General features: G+C 41.8%; 1 protein-coding gene and 1 long non-coding RNA gene across 2 annotated transcripts; one reads left to right on the top strand and one right to left on the bottom strand.

The window, feature by feature from the left end:
- Positions 1–454: 454 nt before the first annotated feature.
- LOC148224026 (uncharacterized) lies at positions 455–3,751 on the bottom strand. Its single transcript, XR_015803318.1, has 4 exons — positions 3,654–3,751; positions 2,883–3,002; positions 2,119–2,297; positions 455–1,803 (listed from the first exon to the last, which is right to left on the bottom strand). It is a non-coding gene; the product is annotated as an uncharacterized LOC148224026 (long non-coding RNA).
- LOC106852558 (alcohol dehydrogenase class-3) lies at positions 3,214–13,268 on the top strand. Its single transcript, XM_014875258.2, has 9 exons — positions 3,214–3,850; positions 6,572–6,673; positions 7,584–7,725; positions 8,328–8,415; positions 9,229–9,448; positions 9,959–10,219; positions 10,899–11,034; positions 11,901–12,039; positions 12,967–13,268. The coding sequence occupies exons 1-9, from the start codon at positions 3,839–3,841 to the stop codon at positions 12,989–12,991; spliced, it is 1,125 nt and encodes a 374-aa protein (XP_014730744.1). The 5' UTR covers positions 3,214–3,838; the 3' UTR covers positions 12,992–13,268.
- Positions 13,269–15,299: the final 2,031 nt, after the last annotated feature.

Here is a 15,299-nt window from a genome sequence, read left to right on the forward strand (position 1 = left end):
AACTTGCACTTTACCAGTTCTTTTGAACTTTGCTACCTGAAAAGTTGTGTAAGCCCTTCTGAGCGCTGAGGAGCTCTCTGCTACAGCAGGGCCACCTGGTGGTCACCTGTCCTTGCTCTCTGGGCATGCTGCCTTGGACCTCTGAGATCCTCCTGCCCCTTTAGCAACAGTCACTAACTGGGCAGGACTTCAAATTTATGCAGATAATTAGAGATAATTATCTCTAAGATAAGAGAGAGATAATTCCAAGATAATTCTGCTTGATTCCTAAAATATCACTTGTTTCACAGCTGGCCAAATAATTACATTTGAAAGCAAAGACATTTATACAAACCAGAAGAAAATGCTCCCAAGTGTAAAAAAGGAGGTGACAGTACAACTCTTTCCCCACTTTCATCTTTCAAATTTCCCTTGCAAAGTTATTTTAATATTAAAATATTAAAATCAGCACATATTAGATCAGCTTTTTGTGTTTTATTTGGTTTTCAGTGAATGCAGATACCTGAGAATATTTAATCGCGAAACTCCCCAAATTACTTATTTCCATATCTAAAATATTAAAAATGTTTCAGCATCCCAGCTTCATGTGTCTCTACTGCAAAACTGTCATGGTCACTTTCACACTTATTTTGAGTACATCAGATTTGTTTGAAAAGTTATTTTACTCTACTATAGTTTAGAATTATACTAGGATTTATTCCTAATTATTCCTAAAGTTTTTCTTTTGGAACCAACCATTTCTTGAATTACCAGATAATATTTAGATTTAGATTTATGTTTACAAAACATTGCAATTACCTAAAAATTATCCAAAGAAATACCAACCAGTTTTGAGCATTTTTGGACACAGCCTCAAGCTGCGTCAGGGCAGGTTTAGGTTGGATATTAGGAGGAATTTCTTCACAGAAGGAGTGATTAAACACTGGAATGGATTCCTCAGGGAAGTAGTGGAGGAGTCACTGTCCCTGGAGATTTAATGAAACACTGGATGTGGCACTCAGGGCCATGGTCAGCTAAGGTTATTTGTCCAGTCAAAGGTTGGACTCAATTATCTCAGAGGTCTTTTCCAACCTAAATGCTTCTGTGATTCTAAATTAAAATAATTCTGATTTTTAAAATGCTTCCATTTTTAAAGCAGCTACATTTCTACTTTATAAAAATTAATTGATGCTGACCTGAGGAATGACAAAAATTTCTAGCTTTTTTTTTTTTTTTTAATTATGCACAAGTATTACTCTCCAGTACTTCACAGGAAAATACAGAAAACTTAAATCAGAACTCAACAGGATGGTTTTGAGAGCAACGCCCCACAAAAAGAGAGTTACACTCAAGCATCCACTGCTGGAACTACTGCACAGGTTATCCCAGCTCTAGCAGGGTTGTTCTAATGAAATATTTCTATCAAAACGATTGGTTTTATTTGGAAAATTTACAGTATTAATAGAAGGAAAATTACTTGTGGGTCAATCTAGGACCATATCTGCTTGGGGAAAACAAACCAGGCAACGTCTGTATTAATGCACTTGAGGTTTTTTGCCTCTGGGTAGACTTGTCAGTCTACTCCAGCCTCCCTGTGCCTTGCCAATGTGTTCACCAGCGTGTGAGGCTGCAGCCAGCTGTTCCAGTGCCAAAGCACCAGCTCCTCCTTCTGATGGAGGCACACAGCCAGCTTCTGCCACTGGCACTCAGACTGTCCGAGGATGGGCACCTGGCAGATCACTTGCATCTTCATTCAGCCATACACTGCCTGCCAAGCTTGCAAGTCATTTCTTGCCCCACATCTTCTTGTATTTCAAAGTTAAACTAAGGTAGAGAAAAATCCTCACTAAAAAACGAATGCCTCCAGGGTTGGCACAATAATACAGTTTTTTAAAAAAGGAAAACAATGTAATACAGATCCCTAGTTGTTTTGGACTTTTCTCCCCACCTGGCACACGAAACAGACCACATCAACCAAACAAGAATATGATTGCCTGGTCTCCCTCCCACATGCTCAGAGTGCTTCCAAGCCCTCCTCTTTCCCCAATCCAAATTCATGTTCCTGATTAACATGTAACAGATAGAACAATACCAAAACCAAACCAATGTAAAATCCACAGCAGAAGTGGAAGTCCTCACCTAAAGAACTTCAGTACATAAACCCGAAACATGTGACAAAGCCTGGATAGTTCATTCAAGAGCATGGTGTGGTAACTTGATTTGCTTGCATGGTGCTGAGAAAAGAAAGTTGCTAAACCACTCAAGGTGTCCAGGGGCTTCCAAAAGTACACAGCAACACGGAGGGCAGCATCACAAAACTGCAAGGGAAGGAAAGATGAAAAAATAAACAACCTCTTTCATCTCTGAAATTGGACAATGAGTGTTAAAGAGGTCTGATTTATGTATCTGTCCCTCTGTCCACCAGAATCAGTGCTTACAATGCTTAGAATTTCAAAGATACTAAAAAAAACAGAGCATCTGTGGAGTTTAGCTAAATATAAAATGCTTGGAGGATTTTTGGAAGCACTGACAAACCAGGGGTTGCTAAGAACATGAAATTTGCAGGAGAGGTTGGCAGAGCTGAGTTTCAGCAAGGAAATGGACAACGCCTGAGTTGATTTCAACAACAAGGTATGTAACCTGTATAGGACCCTCACTGGCCAAATTACCTTCAAGTTCCATGTCAGCTTTCATGAGCCTACAGATTTAGTTTCTCATTTTAGTTTTGTTATTAAATATTATGTTACTTTCATGCTATTTACTGAATGCCATAGTCGCTTATGTTCCTGTTATCAGTTTTCCACATGCTGGGGCTGTTGTCTATCTGTGGTATTTGCTACACTTTTGTTAGCATGTCACTGGAAAATAAAAATTCCCTTTCTTACTGAGGGGGACTTAGTTACCCTGCAATTCCTCGAGCACCATCACCTCTCATGGAAAATCCCAACAGCTCTGGCAGAACTGTTCCCCTCATCTTACACAATCATGTCTCCAGACCTCACGAGAAGCCCTTCCTACCCGGCCTGGAAAAAAAAAGGTTGTTCAGAAAATGAAACAACAGCATGAGCCAGTGAATGATCTCATATTGCAGCAATAGCTCCTTTGCTTCAAAGGCTGCTGGACGGAATGTCAAGAAGCCTAGTCAAAACTTCCATCCTACTGCAGATCCCTTCACCTGCCCTGGCAGCGGGCTGCCTTCACCCCGTCTCAAGTAAAGGCTTCACACTGCCACCCAGTGAAGCCTCCACCACTGCAGTTTATCCAGCCAAGAACAGACTCAGGCACGAAGGACATGCTCTGCAGATATGGTCAGCTTCCCCCTGTGTCCAGGTGAGACACAGGCGGCACCAAGCACCCCCAGACCGGGAGCTAGGGCGGGATTCCCCCGCTTGGTGAAGGCAGGCACATCCAGGCACTGCTGCGGCCCTCAGGGAGCGGCGCAGAGGAGGCCGTGGAGTCCCGTTAGTTGGGAAGGAATCTGGGCAGCCTGGTGTCGGCAGGAACAGCCCACCAGCCAGGACAGCGGCCCGGTTCCCTCACAGGCACAGCAACGCCCACCAGCCGGCCGGACTGAAGCGGCCGCGATGGAAGACGCTGGCTCAGCCACAAATTCAACCACGCCGCAAGGCAACACCGCGGGCACCCTGAGGAAACACAGAGACCTTGGCACGCACCGCGCTCTGCCGGAACAAAAGGGCAACACGGCCTTGCAACTGACCCAGCGCGCCCCTGCCCTCCGAGGGAGGGAGGCGAAACAAGAAGGAACCAGTTCCTCCACCCGCCCCTGAGAGGGAGGCGGGGAGAGAGGCGGGAGAGAAGGAGGTGGACTCCCCTTCCGCTGCAGCTGTAGCCGTGCGTGATGGCGAGTGGGGTGAGTGTCTGCGTTCCGCGGCGGGAAGGTCGCTCGGGGGCGGGCGGAGGGTCCCGCACCGGGCAGGATGAGGAGGGCGAGCCCTCCCTGCCCTGCCCTTGCTGCCGGGGGCTGGAGGCTGCCCGGGGCCAGGACCGCGGGCCGGGGTCACCGTGGCCGCCCCGGCCCCAGCGCTGGCGAGAGACGGGGCGCGGGGGTGTCCGAGCGTCTCCGCGCTCCAGGCGTGCGGCGGAGACGGTGCCGCTGCTTAGGCGTGGGAAGCTCCCGATGTGAGTATTTGCAGGATTGGGAAGGAAAACACGTGTTTTCTCCCCGCCGTGTCTTGTACTCGATTATTCATGCGGGTGTGAGGGCTGCGCTTCGGCCTCTCCTGGGTCACAGTGGTGGAGGAGCAAGCAAAGACCTTGAGTTGCGTGGTTTCCTGTGGGCTTCGGGTAGGTGCTACCGAATCGGCTGGAAAGAAGAAGTAAAATAAGACACTGCCTGCTCACAAAGCCATTGCCTGGCATGTTTGCTGCATTGCTGTAGGAAGAGCGCGATAGCCCAGACCTTCTGCCAATATTTCCCTGGGTTCTGCACAGGCGGTCAGTGCCTTGGGTCCGAGCAGGCTCCGTGGCCGCTCCTGGCCGGACCCTGCAGCTGCTCCAGCCTGGCTCTGGGTTTGGAGCAGCTTCTGTCACTGCCCAGAGCTCGGTTTCATCCCTACTGAGATAGCTGATTGTGTGCATAGCCACAAGCAAGCCAACAGCTGCATGCTCCACTGCTAGCATGGTAATAGAGGAAATGAAGAACTGCTGGAAGTTGATATTTTGTTTTTTATTTCGAGTCGTTGGCTTCAAGATTTTCAGCAAAGCAACAGCGGAAAGCTGTAAATATTAAGAGGGCAGAAGAATACGGAGCTTTCCTGGTACCCACTCTGAATAGTCCAGGGGCCTTTGTGGCTGTATGAACTGAATCAGAAATCACTATTTCAAAATGTGCTTCCAGATGTGTACTGTTAAGTTTTAGATTATCAGAATTTATCCTGTAAGGAGACTTTTTTTCTCCTCTCTGTCTTTGATTTTGTGTTTAACTAAGCTTGTAGAAATCAAATTTTAGGAATGTGCAGTGTCCCATGCAAAAACAAGGGATGACTTAATGAGGGGAGATAAGGGGATGGATTGAAAACTAGTAAATGATTTACTGATTGATGGCTCCTCTTGCACTTTGTGCTTTGAATTTACATTTTCTGGCAAAATCTTTGGTAGATTTAGAGATTATGATTGACTGCTCACACTGTGATTCCACAGTTAGTTACTATGGCACATTCTGTGCATTTTTGTAATATTTGCCCGGGTATTAAAAAGTAGGACAAGAAGATTTCATGGTTCTTGTTAGAGGTATTTCTAATTTAGACCACTGCTGGCTGTTGGAATAGGTACCTGTTTTCTGTTACAAAGCTTTTTGAGTCTGTAGTATTTATTTTACCAAATTTAAGCCAAGGTAAGTATCTTAAGTTCTGCTATTACAGGTACAGTGATAGCTGTAGTTAAGGATTTTAAGGATAGCTGATAGTTAAGAATTTTAACTGGCTCTGGCAAAGCCTGGTATTGTTTATTGTACAGAAATACTACAGAAAGGCATGGACTAGCCTTTTTTCTCCTGATCACAGGTGATGAATCAGACCTGGCAAGCTCAGTAGGTGGTCTTGGCACTGTTATTTCTTCCAGCAAGTGAAATTTCAAAAAGACTGAGTGACTGTATTTCTGATCTTGGAAATTTACATTCTCTTTCTTTCAAGCATTCCTGGGAACACCACAGCTATTTTGAACACACAAAATGTCATGTTCTTCCGTTAATTTATATTTCTAATAGCAATGGCTTAGACCTTGTCATCTTCATGAAATCGACCTCTGAGGGTTATCCAGATGCTTATCCTGAAGCTGCTCTAGAGTGTATGGCAATAATGCCTGCTGATTTCTCAGTCATTTGTTGTATGTACTTGTTAATAGGGTTTACAGATCCAGAAATCCTGCTCTTTCATCCAGGCTCTGCACCGTTGGGACTGAAAAGCTTCCCAGGATATTTAGGTGTGGTTGCAGAGCAGGATTTGCCATGGCCCTGAGAGCAGTGAATGAAGATTTGCTCACATGGATCCCTGAGGCCACTGCAGAGGTGTTAGAGCTCTATAGCAAAGTCCCTCTGGTCCCTCTGCATCACTGGGGGGCTCTGCATGTCAGCTGCACACACATATCTCCTTGCCAGAATCCTACTTGGAAACCGTCCTGATAAGGAACAGGAAAATCACTCTTGATGTGGGTCTCCACAGTTTCCTTTCTGAATTTTCCAACTTCAAACACTGTGTTTAATGAACATATCTGAAACGAATGGCAGTCTTTGATTTTTAAACCACTATTTTTATTATGCAGCCCTTCCATTCATGTTGCTCACTTCACTGCAGCGTGTCTCCCAAGCACTCCCAGGCCTATTATATTTTTTACTTAGTAAGAGAATGACATACAGATTTCAGATCTTGGCTTGCTCGTTACTGTTTAGCTTCCCAAAGGCAAATGTGGGGCAATTAAACCTTTGTGTTGAAATTATGAATTTCAGATCTGGGATTCTTTCCAAAAGCCAGTAAAAGAACTGCTTTTATTTTCTCACTTGGCTGAACAAGAATTATTTTAAATGAACCATACAACAGATGTCCTCTTTTTTGTTGTTGTTGTTCTTGTCTTTTAGGTTATTAAATGCAAGGCTGCTGTTGCCTGGGAGGCAGGTAAACCTCTCTCTATTGAGGAGGTGGAGGTTGCTCCACCAAAAGCTCATGAAGTTCGTATCAAGGTAATTACATCAATTCTTATCGATATATTTTCTATTTTAGGACACTGAGCATTAAAGATGAATAATTTGTTTGCCAACAGAAGAAATGTTGAATAGATATCATTAGTTCATTAGTATCTCAACTGGCTTTACAGAGAAGAAAATGACAGTATTTAGATCTTCTGTTTATGAAAAAGACTTTTAATTTCTACTAGTCTCACGTCACAGTCTGGTCTGAGGATAATGGCTAATCTTGAGGATCAGTTCCAATTGTTACAGACTAAGTTCCCTCAAAATGTCTGAACTGGGAATATCTTTATCTTGTTTGAAGGACAGTAGTTTGTCATTTGTGGCAGCTGTGTAACATGCAGGGTTTTACTTCAGTGAGGCCGTAAGTTACTGGCTACTGAGCTGGGATTGGTCTCTTGGATTCCCTATACCCAAGTTTCTGATTTCATCAGGAGCCTGTATCTGCCAAAAAGTATACAATAATGTGAAATTTATTTCTGTGGAAAGGATTTCTGTGTGGTTCTCAAGACTTAAGCCGGATTTATGCAGTACTGAGAGTTCTGCATGTTCTCTCTGGTAATTTTACGTCTGTCTTAACTTACTTCGAATCTGAGATGCTAAACTACTTTGAGATGACTTGGAGCACTGATTTCTAGCTATGGGAAAAAAACATGTCATCTTTTACCCCCTTCAGTGTCACATTTTGGTTGATGGAAATTATAAAAATGTACTGTCATGACTTTGCTTTTTCAAAGTAAGAAAAACTGCCTTTCCAGGAATTGAAAGTATGTTGCCCATATCCCAAATGCTGCCAAAACTTTGACCTAGCAATTGTTCTGAATTTCTGGCCAAAGGGGAATTACTTAGATCTGTGCTACTATTCTGTTCTTCAGAGTGTCTCAGATTATATATTTCTTCACAGATAGTTGCCACTGCTGTCTGTCACACTGATGCCTATACTCTGAGTGGTGCTGATCCTGAAGGATGTTTCCCTGTGATCCTGGGACATGAAGGAGCAGGGATTGTAGAGAGTGTTGGGGAAGGCGTAACAAAAGTAAAGAAGGGTAAGAAAATACCTTACAAGTTTCCTGCCTTCTTTGAAAGTGTTACTTTATTTGAAGGCCAGCTCTCAAATTGGGTCATGAAATGCCATATTGCAGGAGTTAATACAGTATTTTATTCTGGGGTGTATGCTTCTGTAGATTTCTGTGGTCTGTGAGACACAACATTAATATATTCAATGAGCTCTTGATTTAAAGCTTGAAAGAGCCCAGAATAGCGGTTTTTTTACTTGAAATCAGATCAGTGTATAGTTAGAAGATGGCTGGGGGTTTATTATTTTTTCAAATTATAGTTTTTATCTGTTGGTTTAATTAAAAGGCTTAAAGTGTTCAGTCATGTTGTTCACTGTTGTTTTGTTTTACAGTAACATTGCTACTTGTTCTGGGATGATGAATTTCAGATGGGCTGTCTGCTCAGCCAAGATTAAAGTGGTTTATCTAGCAGTCTATAATACTACCATATACCATACACAGTTTTTAGTACATAGAGGTTTTAAGTGAACTCAAGCTCACAGAAAAACATGGAGAATCAAGTAACTTCATTTTTTTTTTTTAGAATGCCTTGCTTGACTCGATAACTAGACACAGAATTATTTTTTTCTTAGGGGACACTGTTATCCCTCTATACATTCCTCAGTGTGGAGAGTGCAAGTTCTGTAAGAATCCTAAAACAAACCTGTGCCAGAAGATAAGGTCTGTACGACTTTGACACAAACTATAGTATTTGTTCAATGTATACTTGCTAGTATACTTGTAGTTAGCAAAAGTAATTGACAGAAGTTTTCTTTGAAGAATAAATCTGTTGATGCATCATTTAATGACTTGGAAAGTAGGTGTTTCAGGGGTCACTTAAGCAATTTTTTCCACTCTTTCCTTAAAATTCCTATTCTTCCCTTAAATAAAATTATATCTCTCTTTTCATGTATGTGAAGGTGCAAACTACTATCTTGTGTCCATGTTTTTTTATGGAAAACATAAATGTTCTGACTGCCTATTTAATCCATACTTAAGGGAAGCACTTCAGGGAATTTAGCTCTTGGGAGTGAACACCAATGCTTTCAAGCGGTACAAAATGATACAGACAGCTCTTTCTTTCCTTAACACCTGCTTCCCAGATAAATTTGCAGCTCCTGTTCTGAAAAAAATTCTCCCAAACTCAAAAAAACACCCCAGTGACATAACTGACAGGTGCTACTCAAGAGGAGGGTACTGAAAGAGGCCAAGACAGTGGTGTTGTACTGTGGCACAAGCAGTTAGCATTGCTAACTAACAACGTCAGCATGTGAATAAACTCCATTTCTTTCAGTTTTTCCTTGGAGGAAGATTAACTGCATGAAGTTTTAGGAGTTTAGCATTTCCCTTCTGTGAACTCCTAGGTTTATTGAAATGGTCAAAATATAAAGGTGCAAGTAAGCAGCTGCCTCTCTGTGCTGCTTAGTAGATTCTGTCTGGTGAGAATATTTGCTGCTTAAATCGCTGACTGCACTCTCCTGTCTTTGCCTCAAGAATTACTCAAGGGAAAGGAGTCATGCCTGATGGTACCAGCAGATTCACCTGCAAGGGAAAGCAGATTTACCACTTCATGGGGACCAGCACCTTCTCTGAGTACACTGTGGTGGCTGATATCTCTGTAGCCAAGATAGATGCTGCAGCACCTCTGGATAAAGTGTGCCTGCTGGGCTGTGGCATCTCCACGGGCTATGGGGCTGCTGTCAACACTGCTAAGGTAAAGGCTGGGCTTGTGGCACAGCTTAGTGACTATGTTAGGACTGTAAATGTGATGTACCAAATCTGTGTTTCTTCTTCCTCTTCAACTAATGAAGTTTAGCTAAGAATTTCTAACTTCCTCATACGAGGCCAGATCAGGTTAGAAGAATCCTGAACCCTTTGGAGGAAATTCAGGTGGAGTATTCATAGCTTTTTGGTAGCAGCTATGTATCAATTACTTTTCCAGTTCATGTTCATCTTGCTACAAGTCATTCTGATAATCTGAAGCTCAGGGTGAGACAGAGGTGGTAGGTGAGTGGGCATGAGTCTTTGGGCAAAATAAAAAGCTTAGTACTTAAAGAGCTTTTTGGAGTAAATTTGTAAATAGTTTCCCTTATCTATTAGATCTCATAGCCATATATATTTGCTTCTATTTTTTCCTTTATCACAACCTCCTTAGCTTGCATTTCCTTTTCCCGTGGAAGGATGAATTTTTTTCTGCTGCTCATGACTCCTTTCTTATTCCTAGGTGGAGCCTGGCTCTACATGTGCAGTGTTTGGTTTGGGAGGAGTTGGGCTGGCAGTTATTATGGGCTGCAAAATAGCAGGAGCATCCCGGATCATTGGCATTGACATTAACAAGGATAAGTATGCCAAAGCCAAAGAGTTTGGAGCTACTGAGTGCATCAGCCCCCAAGACTCCAAGAAGCCCATCCAGGAGGTTCTGGTTGAGATGACTAATGGTGGTGTGGACTATTCATTTGAGTGCATCGGAAATGTTGGAGTCATGGTGAGTGTTGACCAACAGGAGCATGTACAAGGAGGGACCAGTTCAGCTAAACAGCAAGATCAGCTGCTTTCTTAACACAAAACATGCCAGACTCACTGATTTTTTTTTTAATAGTAATGATAACTGCAATGTCTAAAAAGGACAATTTACACTCAATCCTAATTATGTAATGAAAGCAGCTGATACTTCTTGGGTTGAAAATGGCACTTACAAATGTTTTTTCCTTAATCAGACTTTTTTGAGATCCTGAGTTTCTCTGTGCTGACAGTTGAAATTAAAAAAACTTACATAAAATATATTGTGCAATGAACAATAAAATCTCAGGGATCACTCAGTATTTCCCCAGTTTCTCAAGTAATTAATTTCATCTTTGGAAATGCAGAAGTATTACTAAATGTAAGACTAGATTTTCATGAATTACAGTAGCATTCCTAATTGTTGGTAATATGGTCTGTGAGTGACTTCTTTGAAAGCTAGATAGGATATAAAAAGTGCAAAGTGAACCTTTGAGAGTATAAGAGACTCTGAACCAATGGAAAATAAAATGTAATTTTCAGTGTATTTATTGTTCCTTAAATGCTGATGTGGTTTCATTAACTGGGGGAAAGGAAGCGCTGCCGGTCGAGGCAGTATAAACCTCAGCAATAAACACTCTGCTTTGTCCTGTCTGTCCATGAAGAGGGCTGCCCTGGAAGCCTGCCACAAAGGCTGGGGAGTCAGTGTGATAGTCGGTGTGGCTGCCTCTGGCCAGGAGATCTCCACACGGCCATTCCAGCTAGTAACTGGGCGGACATGGAAAGGGACCGCGTTTGGAGGTAACTCTCTCTTGCTATGGGGATAAAAATAACTTACTCTGGGCTAAAGCTGGGAAGAACACACCCTCTTGGTTTTGCTTGTGCAAGAAATGTACTATTAACAGGCTATTCATAAATGCTATGTTGGCTTTTAAGATAAAGACTCTTAAAAATCTGCTATTCCTACAGATAGGGTACAGATTAGCACAGTGGTGATATCTAACATATTTTGAAGGGAGAATATGTCTATATGCTACTCAGTACTAAAGGAGTGGGATAGGGAGACAGCTTTATCACCAAGTGAAGGTTTGGTTCAGTTTGATCTAGTGAAAAGACCTGGTCTTTGGGGAGATGGGAAGTGACATCAGTATAATTGTATTGCTTAACCACTAAGTAAATTGTGAGGCCAACATTACAATGTGCTATAAAAACCTTTAAAACAAAAAGGGAATAAGTGGTTGATACACATTTTCTGCTGTCAACTCAAAACCACATTGAGTTTTTTGGGGAATTCAGTAATTGCTGCAGTTGGAAGTATTCAGACTTTGAATTATTACACTGCTCTTTGTCCAAGCAATACAAAACTTACTGGGTTGGGTTATAAAGATATGTAGGGGGCCTGCTAGAGATGCCTTGTGTGTACTTTCCTAGGTGAAGGCTGCTGTTAATGTTGAATGCTGGAATAGCTAGTGAAAGATTTCTCATTAACACTTGTGTGTGTTTGGGTAATGTGTGCTTTTGCCAGACCTCCGTGGGAGGGACAAACATGTCACTCGTCTCTGTTCCTTTTCATATTGATCATACAAGTGCCTGTGTAAGGGCTGTGTTTTTAATTTTCTGAGATGGGTGGAAAAGGGAAAAAACAAGGCATGTTTTCCTTCTTTCAGGCTGGAAGAGTGTAGATAATGTACCGAAACTGGTGACTGAATACATGTCCAAAAAGATCAAGGTTGATGAATTTGTGACTCACACTCTGCCTTTTGACAAAATTAATGAGGCTTTTGAGCTGATGCATTCAGGAAAAAGGTAATGTTCACAATGTTGAAAGGTACACAAGACACTTATTGATCAGACAGTTAAAGTACAGGTTCCCTGCCCACTGTCTTGTTTTAAACAGGGAAGCTAAAGCGTGACATACACCACGTGCATTGATTCTGATATAAACACACTTCTCTGAACTTCCAGGCATGTGCCAAAACCCAGGCACACAGTAAAAAGCAACAGAGAAATACCCATAGATGTAAAGCTGATAAAAGGGGACAGGTCAGTCTCAGGCTTTCACCATTGCTAAAACATTCTTCCTTATAAAAAGGAATGTAAAGAAACTGAAGATTACATATTCAGTAATATTTAGGTTCCTCTGCAGATAGACAAATACTTATGAGCATTATCTCCAGAAACCAGCATGGTCTTTGTATTTGATCTCAATCTATATCAATTTATTGTATATAACTTTGGAGAAAGTACTAGCTTTATCTGCTTTAGCTCATATGGATTCTATTTTGGATAAATCAGTTGACTGTATTTGTTACAGTTGGAAACACTGCATTTATACAAATTTCATCCAGCAGTTTATCCCTGCCCCAATTATAAGCTTCAGTGCTTTTTTCATACATGACCATGTCCTAGGAAACTAATAATGAAAGCTACCTAACATTTTCCAAATAGACAAAAGTGAGAATGCCAGTAGATACTACTGCTCCTGATCAATCTCTGCTAGCTACTGAAAGCTGACACCTAGTTTGAAAAAACGTTCATTTGGAGTTTATTTTACTGGAGGAAAGCCAAAAAACCCCCCAAAGATAGCAAGCATTTTTAATACGATCTATAGGCATAAGCATGATTTCATTCTTACAAAAGACAGAAGATAAAATATGTCTCAGCAATGAAAGGGAGGGGAGAGACGGGGAGAAAATTGACTTCTTGGTAATTTTTTTTCTTTTTCATTTTAAGCATTCGAACTGTGCTAAAATTTTAGAGCCAAATGTGGACCTTCTCATTGGCCAGCACCATGCTGACTGCCTTTGTATAATGGAATTTTTGATAGAACATAGAATCAAGCAACTGAACACTCACGGGGACTAAGAAGACCATGTATTTTAGGGTGAGCATTCTGGGTATTAAATAATAATACACTGTTAACCACTGAATAGCATAACAGAATTAGTCCTGGTTATGGAACTTCTGTTTCTCTACTCATTCTTCAAATTCAATAGTGCCTAACTCAATCTACTTAATAAAAGCTTATTTCTAAACCCAGTGTTGGAATTATTTAGCATTAAGAATGACTGTGATTGCTGTGTCTTGTTTTCCTCTAGTGCTATTACACTGTGTATGTGACAGAGGAAGAGTGTTCTGCAGAGTCTACAGCAAATGATGTGGGATTGGCTGCACAAGGCAGAGCTAAGCACTGGGGTGAGAAGCAGCACGCATTTGTTGCAACTGTACTGAGAGAGGGGCCGGAACTTGTCAAGTTTCTGAGGCTATTCTAGGGCTACAGTGGATTGTAGCATCCAGCTCAGCCTTGAAGCCAAACGTAGAGCAGAGACTTTGGTGTCCAAGGGTACCCAGGTTCACTGGGGTGGTCCATGTTCTGCCTTATTTCTCACTGGTCTCTATGGCAGGCCTCTTGTAAAGATCAGGGCACAAACTCCTCTAGTCACTTGCTCAAGTAGAGTCCTCCAAGGCTTCAGTAGGACAGTTGCCCCATTTCCTTAACTTACTGGCAAATGAAGCAAACTTTGCAGCCAACACTGCAGAAATAAACAGCGTGGGATTGTTACCTCTAGTCAGAAATCTGATCATGCCATTGAAGCAGGAAATACTACTGTTAGAGCAAGTGTGCTCTTGAGGGCTGCAGGGGAACAGGAAAGAGCCTTGTCTGATGATGGCTTCAGGATTTTCTGGGATTTTTTTGTTGGAGGGGGAGGGTTTAAGTCTCAGTTTTGGAGCTGCAGGTTTTCTTAATTCTAGGTGAAATATTCTGACAGGATAGGGTTCTTTTTGTATCGAAACTTGGTATCAGTACCTCACATCCAGAAAAACATACAGAACTAGCAGAAAACAGACTGCAAAGCAGAGGCAGAAAGCCTAGCCAGTTAAAAAAAGTTAGATACAAAGAAACTCAGTGTTTTTCAGTGAACCAAAGATACTGATTAGGTGAGAAGTTTCATGTTTCAAAGAACCCTGGTCAAAACAACTTCTAACAGAAAATAGTGAATGCAAACAGTAATCTTATTAAAGATATTCCCTCTCACCACCACCAATTACTCTAAGCCACTGCTATACAACTGGGACAATTACATCTTTTCCATCTCTCATTAAAAAATATCTCCCAGAGCATTCTGAAAATAACGGAGGTACTGCATTTCTATGTCATTTCCGACAGTAAAGAATAAATGTGAATGTGTTAAAAATTCAATTTTGAGCATTAGGAGGAAATAAAAACTGAATGTGTACCAAGAAAGTGAGCCCTTTAGCCCAGCAACCAAGTGATTCTCAGTACCTTGTAGCTCCAGGATGGCTGGCTGAACATCAGAAAATCCAGTAGAAAACTTGCCGTTAAGCTGTTCCAATGAGAGTACTCCATAATTACAAGATGGTATCGATACAATACTAGCTAACCTGGCAAACCACCCCCCAGCTGGATCTGACAGATTTGAAATACTTCCACTGGAACAGCTGTTCCTCTATGCTGCACAGACTAGATCAAGACCACACAATCTTTTCTGCATTACCTTATTACTTCAGAGACTCTGCATCTCAGAGTGTTTGCAGGAAGCCAGTCTGTAATACCAACAACAAAGAAATGTAGTGATACCAGAGCACTTGGGTCAAAGACTTGCAGCTTCTTTCCAGGCTCAGGAATTGATGACCCAGCCACTACTTTGTCCTGCAAAGCTTTCGATTGAATGGAGCATGTTTGAAATAGGGTTTTTTGAAGCTGTTCAGCAAATAAAGGGACTCAAAAAATGAGAGCTTCTACCTGATTTTTGGCGATGAAGGTGCTGTATTGAACTGCACCATCCTGACAATGGTAAGAACTTCAGTGGACAAAAATTTTCCACCAAATCACTGTGCATGAAATGTGCATGTACTCTGCTGGCTGTCATATAAAACATGCAGGCTGGCCACTCTCCTCCTGCTGTAACTCTTACTCAGCATTATCTACCAAACCTTCTTTCCTTTAATATTCAAGCTGAAGAAATAGCATGAAGAATTTCCACACGGACTTACACAACAGTAAAGGGAAAATACATTAAGAGATTGATTTGGAATTAATTGCA

Source organism: Sturnus vulgaris, chromosome 4, assembly GCF_052056855.1.
Source record: "Sturnus vulgaris isolate bStuVul1 chromosome 4, bStuVul1.hap1, whole genome shotgun sequence".
Classification (NCBI taxonomy): Eukaryota; Metazoa; Chordata; class Aves; order Passeriformes; family Sturnidae; genus Sturnus; species Sturnus vulgaris.